This window comes from Vombatus ursinus, unplaced genomic scaffold (genome assembly GCF_900497805.2).
Source record: "Vombatus ursinus unplaced genomic scaffold, bare-nosed wombat genome assembly UNPS02014786.1, whole genome shotgun sequence".
NCBI lineage: Eukaryota > Metazoa > Chordata > Mammalia > Diprotodontia > Vombatidae > Vombatus > Vombatus ursinus.
In genome coordinates, this window is record NW_020954564.1 from 29370491 (window position 1) to 29391011 (window position 20521).

Sequence of the window (20521 nt, forward strand, 5' to 3'; positions counted from 1 at the left end):
AACCTGATCGGAGGTGAGGAGACCTTGGAGAGCCAGGCAGTTTCTATCCCAGCACTTTTGGTTGCCTGTGGAGCTGGGTGCTTTCTGCATGTCAAGCCCTGTTCCCACTAAAGTCACAATGATAAGCATTCCTGGACACTGGGCTCTTGAATTGACTTCATTTTCTACTTTATTTACACATTATCATCCTTCTCTAACATCACATCCTGGGGACCTACAATATGCTCTTTACTATCAGACTTCTTTTTCTGCAGTTAATAATGTTGCAAATGCAGAATCTGGTTTCTCAACAAGAACCTCTGGCAAGTCAAATTCAACCACCTGAAAGTAAGAGAACAAGGACCAACATATTAGAAAAATCTCCAACATGAAACCAGCACCTAATAATGTTTCTGGGTAAATGAATCAAGACAGGACTTTCTTTATCTTCTCACTGTCCATAACTAGTACATGGTCACAGTTTAGGACTCTGTTTAAACAATGGGTAATGGTTAAAACAGTGAAGCCCTTGAAGGCTTCTTTGATGGTGCTCTGAACCAGGGCATCTGTTTTAGAATCCATCGAAGCAGTAGCTTCAGCAAGGAGAACTATCTGTTGAAGAAAGGTATGTAGTAAAATCATTCTATACCAACTTTGAGTCCTGGAAGCAAAAGGCCAATCTTTTTGTTTAGATGACTCTTGGGGGAAATTATGCAATATTTGTATGAATTCTTCAAGGCATGTAACTTCCTTCCAAAATGTCTTATTCTAACCACACAAATGGGCAAGAGGAAGCAATGTATTGATATCAGCCACAATTCTATTATTTAATATGTCTCTACTAACAACTAGATGGCATAGAGTAGTAGAAAGAACACTGGACCTGGAGTCAGGAAATTTGGATTCAAATCCCAGTTCTGCTGTGAGCAAGTTACTTCATCATCTCTTTGAGTTTCAGCTTTCTCTTCTACAAAATGGTGACGATGATAATAATACCTGCCCTACCTTTTCCACAGGATTATTTTGATGAGTGAGGAGATAATGGACATTAAAGTGCTTTGTAAACCTTAACATTCTATAGAAATGTGAATTGTTCTAACAAAAATGCTGAAGTGGGTTGGAAAAATAGGGTTTTTGAAAGCAATAGCAATATCTTCAATAACCCAGGGTAGCCAGGTTCCTGAGAAAAATCAATCTAGATTATGTATTCCTTACCCCCTAAATTTCTCATTACCCTTTGAAGAGCAGTGTTTACTAGGCCTGCTTTTCAGGAAACAGAGCTACAAGATGAGAGGAGGATTTTAAACCTGAACTACTTGGAAGAATAGAAAGGACATATAAGCTGAGCTCCTGAGAGGAGGTTCAGGGGAAGATGATGCCTCTGTCAATTTATCCCATCCACTCATCCCCCAAAACCTTGTTTCAGAAGCCTGTGCTCAGTTTTAAAGTGGTCCAGTTGTTCTGTCTTTGCCAAAAAGCAAACATGCTGCTATAACTCCTGTCTTTAGCAGCCCTGCTAGAAGTATCCAAAATATGACCAATCAATTTTCCATGCTGTTTCCTTACTTTTGAATTACGAAGAAGCACTCTTGCCATACAAAGCAGTTGCCGTTCCCCCACTGAGAAGTTTTCTCCATTTACTGTGACTTCTGCCTGTAATTTCTCTGGGAGTTTTGTTATCTATAAAACATGGTAAATGTCACATTTACAATGATGATCTATACAATTGTCATGGCTGGTACTTATTGATTGCTGCCCCTGCTGCATTCATCAGTATGCTTTATTTTACAGAACATGGAGGAGAAGGAGATGCCAAACAATTATTTAAATATTTCAAACATGCAAAAGAAAAAAAGACCAGGGAGTAACTAGACATTAATAATTCAAAACTGCTGTGTGATTCATATGCCCCCATAGTTAGCCCAACTAAAAGAGCTAATGACTCATCTGCCGTTCTGGAGAACTTATACACTATTGGAAATGACTGTCAGTGACTGTGTGCATTTACAGCTAGGATGAGGTAGGGAAAGCTCCCTGGTAATTGAGGTTAGCAGAGAAAGGCTTTCATTATTCCACTTGAATAGTTCATTTGAGTCAAAATGGTTGCCCCAGAAATAATCCTGATTAGCAAAGGCAAGTAGCCAATGGAAATGCCCATCTTGGATCTGAGAGTAGAAGAAAACTCGTCTGAGAAGCAGGGGTCCCTGATGTGGCCACACACCTGCAGTCTCTAGTCTGGGCCACTAAGACTGGCTGCCTTCCCATAGGTATGCCAGTCTCTGCAGATTGTACTGAATTAGCTAACTATAATAAAAACAAAAAAAAAATCAGCACAATCCTGTACTGGGTATCTGTGGAGAAAGAGACAGGGAGAGGTGATACAATTCTCAGAAAAAAATGTCATCGCCTAGAATCACACTGTATCTTTCATGAAAGTTCTCTCCAGGACCTACCAGAGTTCCTCATCCATGCAGCTCTGAAAAGGATCCAAACTAAATGTAATAAAATTAGAGAAAACTTATTGTGCTCCAATGAGGGGATGACCATTTATTTTATTTTATAGGTGCATTTAAATGTGGTTTTCTACATTTTGGCAACAGAGAAGATATAAGTGAAAGTATAATATTTGATCAATATTAGATTGATTAGCCTAAAGCAATGCTAGATTGTTGTATCACAACCAAGCAATAAAGCAGACTTGGCTCTTTGGTGAATCCTAGAATTAAACAGTTGGAAGGGACCCTAGGCTTCATCTAGTCAAACTTCCTACTCAAATAATAGAGTTCCTCTCTACTTCGTTGTGATACAGTGGAAAAAATGCTAACCTTGGAGTCACGCAATCTGGGTTCAAGTCCTGCCTCTGACACTTACTACTTGCGGGACCTTGAAAAAGTCATTTAATATCTCTGAGTCTCAGTTTACTCATCTGTAAAATAAAAAGTTCAGACTAGATCGGCTTCTGAGGTCCATTCTTTCTCTTGATATCTGATCCAAAACAAGTAATCATCTAGGCCCTGCTTAAATGCCTTTCATGCCAGGACACTCAGTGCCTTACATGCCATTTTATTCCATTGCTGAACAGTTCTAATTTTTAGAATTTTCCTTCACACTAAGTTGAAAGCTTGCCTCCTTATAAACTTCCACCCATTGGTTCTAGTTCTGTTGACCAGAGAGACACTTCTTAATCCCATTGCATTTTCTATATGACAGCTCTACATATATTTAAAGATAATTAACACAACCTTCCTTCAGACTTTTCTTCTTCATGGCCTCAGTTCCTTCAGTCCTTCCTTATATGTCATGGTTTCCAGTCCCCTCAATGTCCTGGTCATCTTCTTTTAAATGTGTCCCAGTTTATCAACATCTCTTTTACAACGTAGGTCTCAAAGATGAAGAAATTTCTTTAGAAGTATTTTTACCAGAATAGAATACATGGACTTAACATTTTCCTTGTACTAAACATTAGGGTTTCTTTAAAATTTCTTTTTTGTTGTCATCTTGCTCTTGATTCATAGTGATCATACACACACACACACACACACACACACACACACACACAAACACATATCAATCCAGGTCTTTTCCCAGTGAGCTGTAACCTAACAGAGTTAGAGAACTCAAGCTGGAAGCAGGAAGGCCTCAGTTTGAATTCTGCCTCTGACCTAGGTGACCAGGTGACAAGTAATTGAAGCTCTCTGAGACTCAGTTTTCTCATCTGCAAAGTGAGGGTAATGATTCCTTTAACAACTGCTTTATGAGGTTGTAGAGTGGAAGAAATGAGATAATGATATAAAATGCTTTGCAAAACTTAAAGTGTGACATATAAAGCCAGTTATTTTATCTAGTCACATCTGTCTTATCCTTGTTAGATGAACCCTTCATTCCAATCTGTCAAGGTCTTTTTAGATCTCAGTTCTGTTATTCAGTATATTAGTTGTCCCTCACAACTTCATGGCATTCAAAAACTTGATAAGCATGCTATCTATGCTATCACGTAAGTCATTGGCAAAAATATTGAGCAGAACATAGCCAAGGGCAATTCCTTACAGCACTCTACTAGGACCTCTTTACAATTACACATCAACTCATTAAAGACCACATTTGGGGGCCAATTATTCAATTTATTAATTCTCCAAACTGCTATCTATTATTGATCACATCTTACCATCTTGTAGGTAAAGATATCATGAGAAACTGATACATGTTTTGCTGAAATCTGGATATCCTGTCCAAGGCATTTCCTTAACCTACCAGTCTAGTAATTTTGTTAAGAAAGAATGTGGCGGCATGATCTCTGTAATCATAGTGGTTCACTGTTGCCTAGTGTTTCAGTTAAAAAGCACTTTATGTACATGCCATTTCATGTTATCATCAGTGTGTGACTAATGATTCACTGAATTAATTCAGTCAGTCAGCAAATATTTAATAAGCCCTTAGTATGCATTGGCTTCTTATTGCAAAATTCAGATTTAAATTGAACCAAGTAGAGAAAAGCATCAGACCATATAGGTATGACCTAAACATCATCACTTATGAATACGAAGTGGAGGTGATGAATCATTTTAAGGGATTAGATCTGGTAGATAGTACCTAAAGAAATGTGGAAAGAGTTTCACAATATTTTACAGGAGGCAGCAAAAAAAAATATTCCAAAGAAAAAGAAGAACAGGAAAGCAAAATGGCTGTCTGATGAGGCTTTATAAATAGTTGAGGAAAGAAGGAAAGTGAAAGGGAAAGGATAAAGGGAAAGATATACCCAATTGAATGCAGAATCCCAGAGAATAGTGAGGAAAGATGAGAAGATTTTCTCAAATGAGCAATGCAAAGAAATAAAGGGAAATAATAGAATGGGAAAGACAAAATCTCTTAAAAAAATTAGAGCTATCAAGGGAAAGTTTCATGTGAAAATGGGCATGATAAAAGACAAAAAAGGTAAGGATTTAACAGAAGCAGAAGAGATTAAGAAGAGGTAGCAAATACAAAAGAAATATACAATAAAGATCTTAACGTCACCAATAACCAAGATGGTGTGGTTACTGATCTAGAATCAAACATCCTGGAGAATAAAGTCAAGTGAGCCCTAGGAAGCATTGCTAATAATAAGGTTAATAGAGGTGATGGAATTCCAGCTGAGCTATATAAAACCCTAAAAGATGATGCTATTAAAATGCTATGCTCAATATGCCAGCAAATTTGGAAAACAAAACAGTGGCCATTGGATGGGAAAACATCAGTTTATGTCTGAATCCTAAAGAAGGGCAAAGTTAAGGAATGTTTAAGTTACCAAATAATTGTGCTAATTTCATATGCCAGCAAGGTTATGCTTAAGATTCTTTAAGCTAGGCTTCAGCAATATGTGAACTGAGAATTACCAGAAGAGCAAGATGGTTTTCCAAAGAGGCAGTGGAACTAGAAACCAAATTGCCAAACTCGCTGGATTAAGGAGAAAGTAAGGAAGTTCCAGAAAAACATCTACTTCTGCTTCACCTTCTACGCTAAAGCCATTGACTATGTAGATCACAACAAAATGTGGCAAGTCCTCAAAGAGATAGGAATAGCAGATCATCTTATTTGTCTCCTGAGGAACCTGTATGCAGGTCAAGAAGCAACAGTTAGAACCTAACATGGAACAACTGATTGGTTTAAGATTGGAAAAAGTGTACAACAAGGCTGTATATTGTCACTTTAACTTATATGCAGAGTATATCATATGCAATGCCAGGCTGGCTGGAATTAAGGTTTCTGGGAGAAATATCAATAAACTCAGACATGCAGATGATACCACTCTGATGGCAGAAAGTGAAGAGAAATTAAGAAGCCTCTTGATGAGGGTGAAAGAAGAGAGTGTAAAAGCTGGCTTGAAGCTTAACATAAAAAAAAAAACAAACACAAGATCTTGGCAACTGATCCCATCACTTTCTGGCAAATAGAGGGAAAAGAAATGGAAACAATGTCAGATTTATATTCTTGGCCTCAAAGATCACTGCAGATGGCAATTGTAGCCAAGGTATTTGCTCCTTGGAAGGAAAACTATGGCAAATCTGGACAGCATACTGAAAAGTAGAAACATCACCTTGCCAATAAAGGTCTGTATAGGCAAAGCTATGGTTCTTCCAGTAGCAATTTATGGCTGTGAGAGTTGAATTATAAGGAAAGCTGAGCACTGCAGAATTGATGCTTTTGAATTGTGGTGCTGGAGAAAATTGAGTCCCTTGGACAGCAAGGAGGTCAAATCAATCAAGACTTCAAGAAATTAATTTAGGTTTTTCACTGGAATATCAAATATTCAAGCTGAGCTTAAATATTTTGGCCATATAATGAGAAGATAGGACTCATTGGAAAAGACCCTGGTGCTGGGAAAGATTCAAGGCTAAAGGAAAAGAGGAGAGCAGAGAATGAGATGGTTAGATAATATCATGGAAACAACAAACATGAAGTTGGACAGACTTTTAAAGATAGTGAAAGATTTAAAAAAAAAAATGGGGGCAGCTAGGTGGCGCAGTGGATAGAGCACCAGCCCTGAAGTCAGGAGTACCTGAGTTCAAATCTGGTCTCAGACCAAACACTTGACACTTACTAGCTGTGTGACTCTGGGCAAGCCACTTAACCCCAATTGCCTTTTAAAAAAAAGATAGTGAAAGATAAAAGGGCCTGGCATGCTATGGTCCATGAGATCATGAAGTCAGACAAGACTGAACAACTGAACAACAACATGTACTAGGCATTGTGCTAAGCACCAAGGATACAACAAAACCTCCCCCCTGCATAAAAAAAAAAGAAAAAAGAAAAACCCATGCACATAACCCCTATCTCAAGGACCATTCTAATGGAAGCAACATGTAAATATCCAGATATGTACAACATATATACAGAGCATAGGTGATCTGTGAAAGGAAGGTACTACTTCATGCAATCAGGGAGTAATCCTGAGTCAGGTCCTCTTCAGTGCGAAGCAGCTCATTAGCATTCCAACATACTAAGTGGTCCCTGAAGTGATCACAAAAAAAAAATTAATGATCTCTTAAGGAGGTCAACTTCTTTATCCCTGGGAGTGAATTATTTGTCGGTAGTGATTACTAGGTAATAATAGTATTCACCATGCTAGTCAAAACAGTTTTTGCCTCTGTTATCTTATTTTACCCTGATGTTGGGTTGCAGGGGATACAGTGGAGCAGGTATAATGATTGTTCCTCCTGCATCAGCTATTGGCAGTGTTTGGCTGCCTATATGCAGCTCATAGGATTTGGTCCTTCTTAGGAAATCATGCCATACTTACCAGTGATTCACTAAAAGACGGCTATTGACAGATCTCCTGACTGCCACTGAAATGGTGCTTTCTTTCAGACTGTTTACCCCTACACTGGGGGACCTGTTACATTCTTGGACAGTCTAGCTTCACTATCTGAGAATATGAATGTGCAATGATAAAAACAGCTACCTTCCTGTACCTACAAACAGGACAGGATCCTGGGGGATCACAGAGAGCTTGGTTCTGAGATCTTCTAAACCAATGGTGCAAATGCCAACATCATCAATGAAAATTGTGCCAGCAGTTGGCTCTACTAGCTGAAACAAGGCCATTCCTAATGAAGATTCTCCTGGGGAAGAGAAAAAGTTACAAAATAGATAGTTGGATTTCCATCATATTTGAACATTTAAGGAAGGGAGTGGTTTTAAAAATGGTGCCTTAGTATAGCAGCAGGGGAAGAAATCAGTTACTAGTCCAGGGGATGCAGTTAGAAGCCCTAAAGCAGTTAACTTATGTGCCATTAGTGCTGGGATAATTGAGCAGGCATTTCGTTTAAGCTCTATATGCTAAGACAGTCTGTAATATTAATGTATAGGAGAGAAGTAAATATATATATAGAAATACACACATATGCTATAACCTTGGACAGTGGTATGTGTGTTGGCACTTCATGTGTGCACATGTATGTATATATACATATATATTATATATATACAGAGAGAGAGAGAGCACCAACACACATGCACCATTGTTCATAGTTATACCATTGACGCAGCCAATCTCAAGCAGAATAGACAAGAAGTAAACAAAAACGATGATTGATCTCACCAGAACCAGTCCTTCCAACGATGCCAATTGTGTGTTCACTTTGGATATTCAGATTTAACCCACTGAGGACAAGAGGGGTATTTTTCCTGTATTTCATTTGGTAATCTTTGAATGTGATTTCCCCTCATTTTGGCCATTCTTTGGGACAACTCACTGATCTGAAGGGGTCAGTAGACTCAGGAATGCAGGTCTAGGATGCAAAATAATTAACCAACTAGTAAACATTGGACAAAGGTGCAGGTGATCTGAGTACAGGCATTCCTTCAAATGTTAAATGTTGTCTCACTTTTGAGCACTCATTAGAATGATTTCTTACCAAGATATATTCCCTTAGTAGTTCCACAGAGGTAAATTTGGCTTGTGTCTCTGTATCTGTTCTTACATAGACTTGTAGGAGTCCACTTAACTATTGAAAGGGACAAATTGTCACAATTAGCAGATTATTTCCTAATTTCAGTGACTCTGATCACTTTTTAGGGCAATAAATGTATTAGTACTACAGCTATACTTCTGAGAAGCCAAAATAATGAGAACTACATTTTCAGATCAACTCCCAGGAGTTAAGATATTCTTGTTGTGATGTTTTCCCTTTAAACACTTCCTTTGTATCTAGAAATAAATGGTAATTACATTTTTTTCACTGGCACTCCAGATGGCTGGAATCATCCCACTCCACCACCATTTGATCACACACAGCTTTCTTCATTCCAGTTCTCTGGAACTGTGATGAAGTGGAACTGCTCTGTGAGCCCATGCTGAGTACTAGCTCCTTGCTCCCACCTGGTGGTGTGCTGCTTCACTGAATCCCACCTGAACTAATTCTGTGTCCTCTCAGAGAATATTACAGCCACTAGAAAGGACCTTATAGATAATTTAAGCCAATCTTTCCCCTCCTCCATTTTACATACGAAACAGAAGTTTAGAAAGGTGAAGTGATTTTCCCAAGATATCATAGTGAATTAGTGTCAGGGCCAGGATTATGGCTCAGGTTTCCTGACTCCTAGTTCACTAAATCATAATCTTTCTCCCTCTCTTTCTCCTGTCCTACTTCTTCTCTCCATACTTCACTTCCTCCCAACTCAAAAGTCTGGTGAACGACTCCAAACTCCTCACCCTCAAGAATGTGAGTTTGACTCTACCAGTACAGACAGTATGGCACATTTCATTTTAGGAAGAGAAATTAGTAAATTCTGATGTAAATTGGAGTTTAATATTACTATTTACATTTATGTCTTTTTTAAAAATATTACTAGAAGGCAATATCAGATGCTCTAGCCCAATCCATTCATTTTACAGATGAGTAAACCACTAGATATTGGAGAAAAAACAGAACTAATAGTTTTTACTAGTATTTAATTCTGTTTTCATTGATCTTTGGAATGAAGAAGCATCAACATGGCTAACAGGTTGAATTCAGTAAGATAAGACAATACTCAGATGTCCTCATTGAAGTTCAGGTCTCCAGGCCTGGTTTAAACTGCATCCCAAGGTTTTAAAAGAAATGACAGATTGTGGAGCAAATATTATTTCAATGATCTCTGAAAAATTGTAGCAAATAGGAAAGATACTGCAAGATTGGAAATAAGTGTCCCAATTTTTTAAAAAAGAGATAAGAATATAAAGCCTTTAAGTGGTTGATATATCCATCCCTAGCCTCTCTTCTGAGCAACAGTCCTACATCACTTATTGCCTTTTGGACGTCTTGAACTAAATATTCCACAGGAATTGCAAACTCAATATGTCCAAAACAGAACTCATTATCTATGTCCCCTCCACCAATACCCTCCCTTCCAAACTTCCTTCTACTGTTGAAAGCACCACCATCCCGCTGGTCTCTAAGGCTTACAACTTGGGGTATTATCCTTGACTCCTCACTCTTACCCCACATAGTCAGTCCAGTGCCAAATGTTGTCTTTTCTTCCTTCATAGTAGCTGTTGCATATATTCCCTCCTTTCAACTGTCCCAGCCACAACCTTAGTTCTAGCTGGACCATTGCAATATTCTTCTAACTGGTCTTCCTTCCTCAACTGTCTTCCACTCCAACCCATCTGCCACTTTGCTTCCAAGGTGATTTTTCTAAAGGGTAGGTGGTTGGTTGTTGTCCTTTGTTCTTGAAGAGGGCCAAAATGACATCACTCTGTTAAAGTTACAATGCATCCAACTTGGCTGATCAGACCAATAGGAGTTCAGAATGCTCTACCACAGGTCTGGCACAAATAGTCCATGTGAACATTTGGGGTGGGATTCTCTAAATTTGCATATCTTGTATTTCTTTTGAGCTACTTTAAAGCATGTAGGTCTGTAACTCCCTTGCTCAATGAGTTCCGGTGGCTCCATATTGCCTCTAGGATCAAGTCTAATGATATTCAAAGCTCCTAATAACCTGGTCCTTTCTGACCTTTCCATTCTTTTTACATTTTGTTCCTTCTTTTGTGTTTCACAATGCAACAACATTGGCCTATTAGCAGTTCTTCAAACATGGCATTAGCTGTCTCCCACACCTGGAATATTCTGTCACCTTACCTCTGCCTCTTTCCCTGCCTTTCAAGACTCAGCTCAAATGTCCTATTACCTAATCAATCCACCCCACTGCTAATGCCTTTGCCTCCTAGATGGCTTTTCATCTACTTTGTTGCATATCTTTAATTTACCTTGTTATTTATGCATGGTTTCCTGTTTTAGAATATGAGTTTCTCGACGGTAGGGACTGTTTTTGCCTTTCTTTGTATCTCCAATGCTTAGCACAGTATTCAGGGGTTTAATGAATGCTTGTTGCGTGACTGACAGGTTGCAGAGAAGGTTTCAGCCTACATTGGTAAAGGAAATGACTCACTGAGAATTCCCTACACCAATTAAATTGCAAGTACAGTTCCTGTCCATAAACTTAATACCTAAATTACTTTGTGCAAGTGATTTTCCCTTTTTAGGCCTTAGTTTTCTCCTCTCTAAAGTATGGGGATTAGAATAGGTTATCTCTAATGTCCTTTTCAGCTATAAATCTATGGTCTTATGATAATTTCCTATAAAAAATCCAAAGGAAACTTAGTAGAGTAGGACAAAAGTTACCTAACACATCAGGCAGGGACAGGCTTAAGACTTCTCAAAGCAACTATAACTGTGAAGACCAACATTATGGAGTAAGTAGGAGAATGTCTCCCAGAGTGAATGAAGCCTCAGATACAGTTCCAAAGTCAGTGCAGAGCAGCCTGCTGTATGTGCTAAAGCACGGTAAGCACATTGCACACATCAAAGCTCTATCCTGACCCACAGTATCCTCTGGGAAGGCAATTCACCACAAAGTAGGTTGACTGACTGAATGAACAACAATAAAAGTATTAAGTGCTTACAAGGTACAAAGCGTTGTGCTAATTGCTGGGAATACCACAGTCCTTAGTCTCAAGGAGCTCCCATTCTTATGCGGGGGACAACACAAATGAAAAGTTTCAGGCACAAGTAAGATGGAAAGGTCCCATTTTCCTCGAAGTGCAGCAGCAATGCAAATGGCAATGCCAATGGCAATGCCTCTTCTTTAATGTCATTTCCACTGATAAAATCATGTCAGTTTCTGATTAGGTTGAAGATTGGACACTGTGACATAACCCTTTCGATCCATCCATACTTGGTCTGTGAATGTACAGTTAGGGTCCGAGATAATTTAGTCTGTTTCTGTCTAAGCTTGAAAGTGTTGTAATTCTTAGACATTACTTTTTTCTTTCATTTCCTAACCATTCTTAACCCTACCCAATTCTTTACACTGGCTTTTATCTTAGACCTCTGGTCTAAGAGTCTCATGAAGGTTTTACCCAAACCAAGGTCTTTTCTCCATCCTCATTCTCCCTAGCTTCTCAATAGTATTTGATGCTGTTGACCATCCCCTCCTTTAAATTTTCCACATATTTTACTTCTATACTGACAACATTGGAGGACAATATATTAGCCTCATTCTTCTTCAACTATTCCTTTTATGTTTCTTTCACCGTCTTCTTCCTTCTCTGTTCTAACTATGAGTTTCTCCCAGTAACGAACCCTTAACTTCCTGTTCTTTTCCCTCAACAATTTCTCATTTACAGAGGGCATTCACTTCCACTGTTTCAACTATGGCCTCTAACTGGATGACTTAAAAGCTGTGTTTTCTTACCTGTTTCATTCAGCAAATATTTATCAAGCACCTTTTGTGTGCAAAGTACAGTGATGGAGGATAGAGAGAAAATGTAAATGAAACAGCCCTTGCCCTTTTGAAACATACAGACTCGTATTGAGATAAACTAATTCACAATAATATGTAACATGGAAGCATATTTAAAAAATCTTTTTAGTAAAATGGAAAATACTGTTTTTCTCTAAAGCCCTTTCCAAACACCAGAGAAAATCCCCTTGGAAAGATAAATGATAAGATTGAGAACAAAAAGGCTTTTCTTGGTGAAATCTGCTGAAGACAGATAACTAGTCTTGTTCATATTATTATATCTTCCCATCCTTCTATTGATTAAGATGATGACAGAAAGGAGGGGGTTCCTTTGTTTAACTCCAGGAATGAAGGGAATGGTCATATTCTTATGGGGGAGAAAATACAAATTAATGGTTTCAGGTATGAGTGAGATGGCAGCCTGGATACTCAACAGCTTCTAAAATGTTAACCCAGAATTGTATTGTTTTATAGTGATTTCTTTGGTCTAGGTTCCTAATGTTGTTACTTGAAATATACTTGAGGCAGAGAGGTTACTCTGCTTACTTACAGAGGTTACTATGGTTACAATCCATCTTCAAATCCTCTAACACATTTCCTTGGGAAGGTACTGACCTCAGATTCTTCTGATGTCAAGCCTAAATCAGTTTCTCTGCAACTTTTACTCCTTGTTCTTAGCTTTCTCATCAAATACTCAAGTGGATCCATGATCTTATGAATTTTGACTTGACCTCCAATGATGCTTGCCCATCCTGTATAGCAGAGATGTCGTGTGTGTTTGAACCAGGTTAAAATGTCATTGGGAAATATTTAACAAAATAAATAAAAATACAATATGACATAATGTTAATTTGTGATTTTCTAAGTCCCACAAGGATCCACTTCTATGGGAGTTTGGTCCTGTTAGGGTCACATCAGGGGATAGAGCCACTCCCAAGTTGGTGATAGTGTGAGAAAGATGAAAGAGAAGGAGCAAAGGCTAACACCCATGTTGTGACATCAGGAGATGGGGAAGAAGCCAGAGGTTATGGCAGAGGGTGGCACCTGGTTCCAGCTACCTCATCCAGACCTTAATTGGGATTGATGCGCAAACTACATAGGAGATAGTACCAAAGTCTGCCTACACCATATAAAAGTATGGAAGGGGGCAGAGCCTGGCCCTGGCACAAAGTTCCAACCTCCAGGACAGAGGCTGGATATATATACATACATACACACATACACATACACACATACACACACACACACACGTGTGTGTGTGTATGTAGAAAAGTCAGAATACATTGAAAAAATAGTATGAGTTGAGAAGCCCAAGACACAAACCAGGAACGTAACTCCATAGTTGTTGTTGTTTTTCCTTAACTCTTGAAGAGGACCAGTAACATCATGAAGGTGCTGTCTTGACTTGCATGGGAATTTGATTTAAGTGAGGCAGAGCTGTGCAGAGTTGTCAGCCTCACTTACTCCTCCACGTTCATGCAAGTCCAGTGGCAAGACAAAATTCAAGACAACTGGCCATGGCTGGGGATGCAGTTGGTGACCTTGGCCTTTCTAAATTAAGTTCTTTCCCAGTAAATACAAGTAGAACCTCAGAGAAAAGAATGCTTTGGCCACAATTTCTCCTCAAGTGGCTGGAAGAAATTAAGCAAGAGTTAAAAATGAAATTAGAAATGAAATTAAACTTTTTAAGGAAAAAATTTGAAGAATAAATAGCTTAGAACAGAAGTGGAAAACCTTATCCAAATAGTTGACTCCATGAAAAATAGCATGGAGCAAGGGTAACCCAAAGATTCTATGAGATAAGAAATATGAGTACAAAGTTTAAAGAGTGAGAAAATTGAAACCTGCTAGGTATCTATATCAAAAACAGCTGACCTGGAAAACCTGACAAGAAAGATAATTTAAGAATTACCAGACTCTCTGAAAACCATAATCAAACAAACAACCTGGATGCTGTGTTTCACGATGTAACAAAACTGCCCAAGTCTATTAGAACCAGTGCGCAAAGTGAAACTAGAATGAATCCACTAGTCACTCCCTGAAAGAAATCCCAAACTAAAACCCTCTAAGAATATCATGGCCAAAATCCAGATCTTCTAAGTTAAAAATACTGCAAATAGCCAGAAAAGAAAAAATTCAAGTATCAGTAAATCAGTTAGGATCACAAAAAGACTTGGCAGCAACTACTATAAAAGGAGAGGTGCTCTTGGAGTTTATTGTTGTTGTTTCAGTTGTTTCTGACTCTTTGTGACCCTATTTGGGGTTTTCTTGGCAAATATTCAGGAGTGGTTTGCCATTTCCTTCTCCAGTTCATTTTACAGATGAGGAAAGTGAGGCAAACAGGGTTAAATGACTTGGCCAAGGTCACACTGCTAGTGTCTGAGGCCAGATTTGCACTTAAGGTGAGGCTTCCTGACTCCAGGCCCAACCCTCTATCCACTGCACTGCCTGGCTGCTCTTGGAATATGACATTCCAAATAGCAAAAGATAAAGGCTTTACAATCCAACTATAACTTATCCTGAAAAAGTACAAGGGGAAAAATCGACCGTTAATAAAAAAGACTTGCAAGTATTCTTGATGAAAAGATCAGTGCAAAGTAGAATCTTTGAAATAAAAACATTAAAGACAAAAGAAACTTTGAAAGGCAAATACACTCAAATAATTAGAAGAGGCTAATTATAATGAAGTGCTTACTTCAGAAGAAAAGACACGTCCCTTCAAAGTCCATTGTCTGCAAAAATTTCAAAACTTTCTTCAAAGATTTCTGCAAAGAAAAACAACGGAAAATCTGGTTTTAAGAGAGGAAATAAAGGGGAGGAAGGCATAGACTATTGAAAAATGAGGAAGAATGGTATTTTACAATTTCTCATAATGGAGACATGTGATAAGAGTACACAATGGAGGCAGTGGGGATGAATTTTATTGTATTTTTATTTATTTTGTTATTTTATTGTATTTTTATTTATTTTTTAAAATATTTCCTGACTACATTTTAATCTGGTTTGGTTGCAGGCTGCAGCCTCATGTTTGACACCTCTGTTCTAAATCACTGTTCCCCTTGGCTGCTATATGTTGGTTTGGCACAAAGTCAGGTGTTAGCTGGCAAAAGCACTGACAATCTGACTTCTTTATCTCATAACCCCTTGATATCACCCTGTACCATTTCTTCCTTTCCTTCAGTCTCTCATGAACAAGTAGTCCTTCTTATCTCCAAAGCCAACTCCTTTTTCTTTTGATCACCTCCCTCCTGTCCCTTCCAGTAGATTGTCCCCACTGTCATCCTCACTTTCTCTCAAATCTTCAATCTCTTTCTATTGGTTATTTTCCTACTGCCTAAAAACAGGTCTCAGTCTTTCCTTATCCTTAAAAAAATCCTCATTAGATCCCACCATCTTTGCTACCCATCATTCTATATCTTTCCTCTTCCTCAGCCAAGCTCTTAGTCATTTATACAACATACCTTCACTTCTTGTCCTCTCACTAGTCTCTAATCCTTTATAATCTGTCTTATGATCTTGTCTTTCTACTGAAGCTGCACTCCAAAGTTATTAGTGATCTTTTAATTAACAAATCTAATGAACTTTTCTCAGCACTCATTTTTTTAAACCTCTCACAGCATTTGACACTGTTTATCAGTTTCCTCCAAGATACTCTCCTCTCTCAGTTTTCATGATACTGCTCTCTCCTAGTTCTCCTCCTACCTATCTTAATACTTTTCGTCTTCTTTGCTGATTCATCATTTATGTCATGGCCAGTAAGGTAGGCATTGTCCCTCTTTTCCTTCTACACTCTCATTTGGTGACCTCACCAGCTCTCATGGGTTTAATTACAGTCTCCATGCAGATGACTCATGGATCTACCCAACCTTAATAGCTCTCCTGATTTCCAGTCTTACATCACAATCTTCACATTGGACATTTCAAGCTGTATGTCCAATAGGCAGCTCAAACTCATTATGTCCAAAACAAAATTCGCTGTCTTTCTCCAAAATCTGGCCCTCTTTGGAACTTCCCTATTACTAGTAAGGGCATCATCATCTTCATATTTATCTAGGTTTTCAACTTTTGGGTTATCTTCAGTTTCTCATTGTCTTTCATCCCACACATTGAATCAGTTGGCGAATCTTGTTATCTCTATCCTCACAGAAACTGCATAACTCCCTTTCTCCCTCCTCATATGTATACACCACCTTAGTGTAGTTCCTCATCATCTATTGCCTGGATTACTGCAATAGTTTTCTGTTTTGTCTTCCTAGCTCAACCTTTACCCCTGCTCCAATCTGTCCTCCACACTGCTGCCAAAGTGATTTTCTTAAAGTGCAGATCTGATCATGTCACTTGTTGCCTTATCACCTCTGGGGTCAAATAATCTCCTGTTTGGCATTTTGATCTCTTCACAAGTTGATCCCTTTCTGCCTTTCCTTTCTTCTTAAAATTACTCCTATACACTCTATGATCCACTCATACTAGCATACTTGCTTTTCTGCAAATATTACATTGTCATCTCTATACCTTTGCACTGGCTATCCTTTATTCCTGGATTATATTTACTTCTTGCCTCTACCTCTTGGATTCCATGGTTTCCTTCAAGACTGAATTCAAGCAGTACTTTCTACATGAATCATTTCCTGATACTTCTAACTGCTAGTTCACTTCCACCCAAAACTACCTTGTATTTATTTTGCATATATTATATATTGTATATACTATATGTTACAAGTTCTTTGGAATATAAGTTCCTAATGGGCAAAACTGTTTCAGTTTTGTCTTCGTATTCACACTGCTTAGCACAATGCCTAGAGTACAGTAAGCACTTATTAAATGTGTGTTGATTGCTCTTTAGACTCATTTGATCTATTATTAGATTTGATTTATATTCATTGAACTTCTGTATAAAAATATTATAATTGGTGTTGATGTCTTTTCTTCTGTCCACATCCCATTTTTTGGCATAACTTATTTTAAATATGTCAAGTTCAAGTTGTTTTAATTATGTGTGAGGGACTGTCTGATGTTGGCAGCTGCCAGGTGGTTGTTGTGGCAAGATTGGGGTAGAATCTGGGTATTTGGAAGTCGAGGCAGGGGCTGTGGTAGGCGGAGTTGTGGTGAACTGGGATGGGCTGGGTACGGAGAAGCCCTGAGGCAGTGGGCAGTGCTATGTGAGATAAGCTGGGTGCAAGGAAGTAGCTGGAGCTTGTGCTCCTGAGGCAAGGGGCGGTGCCATGTGGGAGTGGGACGGCAGAGGACGAGTTCCCTTTGCTTAGTCCCCTCCCTATATGCAACGTCAACCCCAGACGCCTCCTTCCTGTGACCTTCCTGACTTCCTGGGTCCCTTTGTGTAGCACTGACCCCAGACGCCTCCTCCCGGTGTCTGAGTCTGACTTCCTAGGTCACGTACTCTGTCTATGCGCTAATCCCAGACGCTTCCTTCCTGTATCCGGTCCTGGCCTTCTGCATCACTCCCTCTCCCTTGGTGAGCTAAACTCAGCGCCTTCCGGTATCTGACCCTACAATCATTGGCTAGTAGGCGGGCTGAGGAGGAGGGGCTAAGTGGGTTCTGAGGAACGGTCGTGGTCGGGAGCGCTCTCTCTTTGCTCCTGCTCTGTTGCTCTGGCCTTCCTGCTTGGCCTTGCTGTGATGGCTTGCTGTGATGGCCTCTGAATAAAGCTCTGGTGTTGGCAGCCTCCCGATGGGTCCGTCTCTGTGTGTGTACCCGGGTAGGCTCCGAAGACTGGTGAGTATGACTCTGGCAGCCTGCTCCTTATAGGAGGAGACTGTTCGGCGTGGCTGGCACAAGGTCGGCGAGGCCGGTATATTATGTGCCATATTTTTCTCATTTTTATTCAAGTTTCATATTCAAGTTTATCTTTGTTCTAACAAGTTGATGATTTAGATATGCCTAGAAGCTGATTCAGGGTTGAACTGCATATCAGTAATGAATCATTCCTTGACTGTTAAAATGTAATCACTTTCACTTTTGATGTTATTTGGTGGTTACCATCACCAGTACCTTTCAATTCTTTTCTGAAAATATTCATGATATGAGATGTAAGGCTCCTGTGTAGTTTGCAAGTCTTTGGTCTTTTGTATTACTTATTCTTGACCAATATTTTCCAATATATTTTTCACCATCCTTGGCTTATTCTCACCCTTGGAAAGTCTTACCAAATTCTTCACAGTCTTCCTCTATATCTTCTTTCTTTACAGCCAATGTTGGTTCATAAGCTACTATTCAGGGTGTAGCATTTTTGTAAAAATATTTTCCTCAGCACTGCAATAAAAAGATGACCAAGTGTCCCATGAAATGATGCTTCCTGTTGCCTTGCTGTACATGATAAAAACCAGTTCTGCCAATTCTTTTATTTGACTTATTGAGATGAACCTGTGAGCCAACCTTCCATTTCTTTACAAATCTCTTCTTTCTTTTGGTTTCATTCACAATGAGGATGTAAAAACTAACACAATTCAGCTTTTCCATTAACATATCCACTTGTTCATTGGACAAGGACCTCAAATTTGGAGTATCAACAGCTAATTTAATTTTTTTTAAGATGGTCTGAAAATTTTGTGATTTTTAGCACCCCCTTCCGCCCTTCTCACCACTGAGTCATCACAGATGCAGAAGAAAGTCACACAAGACTAAGGACCTTTTGTTATTTTTCATCTTTCATAAGTGACCATGGCCATTTCTAGTTATACCAAGCAGGAAAACAAAACAAACAAAACTAATACTTCTAACATTCTTGCCCTTTAGATATTTGAAGAGGGTTGCCATACTCATTTTCCCCAGCAAATTTACCATTTTTTCCAAGTTAAACTTTCCCAGTGACTTTGTTCAATACCTGTATTCAGTTCAATTGATCAGATTAATAGACAACTAGATTGCCCAGTGGATAGAACTCCTGGCCTGAAATCAGGAAGACATAAGTTCCAACCCGGCCTCAGGCACTTGCTATCTGTGTGACCCTGGGCAAGTCACTCTGTTTGCCTCAATTTCTTCACCTGCCAAATGAGTAAAAAAACACCTCCCAGGGTTATTGTGAGTTTCAAATGAAATAGTAATTGTGAAGTGCTTACCACAATGCCCAGTACGTAGCAAATACTATGTGAATATTAGCTATTATTATTATTTCTAAAGTACCTTCTATTTTCAAGGCATTGCATTAGATTCTGGGGAATGAAAAGACAAAAATGAAATAGTTCTTGCAATCAAGGGGCTTATATTCTACTGGTGGAAGCAATATATGCAGCAATGGTGTCAAACTCAAATAGAAACTGATCTCTATACTGCATTGGCTTAGAAAAGCACAAATTAACATTATCTATGTTGTATTGTATTTTTACTTATTTTGTTAAACATTTCCCAGTTACATTTTATTCTGGTTCCAGCCATGCTAGGGAGTTACAGACATTGAGTTTGACACCTCTGATGTACACAGATAAGGGAATATAAAACAGTTTTAGGAGGGAGAGAGTATTATAAACTGTTGAGAAAGACTTCCTGATGTAGGAGATACAGAAGCTTAGTCTTTAAGAAAAGAAAAGATTCTTTCAGTTGGTGATGAGGGGTTGGAGATGATCTTTCTAGATGTGGGGAACTACATGGGCAAATACATGAAGGTGGGACATGGAACACTGAGTTTGGGAAACCATAGTACAGGTTGACGAGATCATTTATTTTAGTAGCTGTGTTGAATTTGGAGTAGAGGAGGAAGAGGGAAGTTAAGAGAATAATTAAGAGGCTATTAAAGTAGTCCAGGTGAGAGGTAGAGGAGGGCTCAACTAAGGTAGTAGATGTTTGAATGAAGAGAAAGGGGGCAAATGTGAAAGATTTTCTAGAAAATTCAGGAAGATTTGGCAACTGATTAAAAGTGGAGAAAGAGAGAAACAAAGAGTCAGTGGTGACTTTGAGGATATGAACCTGAGAAATAGAAGAGCCCTCGACAAAAATAGGGAAATTTTGAGGAAGAGTAAGTTAGGGGGAAAGATAAAGGGAGTCCCATTTTAGACATATTAAATTTGAAATGACAATGGGAAACACAGTAGAGATATCCAGTAGGCAGTTAGTGTTATGGACCTGGTGTTCAGGAGAAAAAAAAAATGGATGGCATAATAAAGAGTAGAATATTAAATTCCTTAAGGTTAAAGACTGTTTTGGTTTTGTCTCTGTATACCTAATCCCTGGCATATAGTAGGCACACGATAAAAGTGTGCTGAATTCAGTTAGATCGAATGGTCTTCATTCCCCTTACTATCCTGGTCATTCTCAACTGGATGT

General features: G+C 38.8%; 1 protein-coding gene across 1 annotated transcript in view; it reads right to left on the reverse strand.

Annotated features, from left to right (window-relative positions):
- Positions 1–234: 234 nt before the first annotated feature.
- ABCC12 (ATP binding cassette subfamily C member 12) overlaps positions 235–20521 on the reverse strand; it is an 87675-nt gene continuing 67388 nt past the window's right edge. Inside the window, 7 exon segments of the mRNA XM_027868013.1 lie at positions 235–321; positions 418–591; positions 1546–1659; positions 2399–2471; positions 7412–7577; positions 8057–8246; positions 8373–8462. Coding sequence (XP_027723814.1) covers positions 235–321; positions 418–591; positions 1546–1659; positions 2399–2471; positions 7412–7577; positions 8057–8246; positions 8373–8462 — 894 coding nt within the window.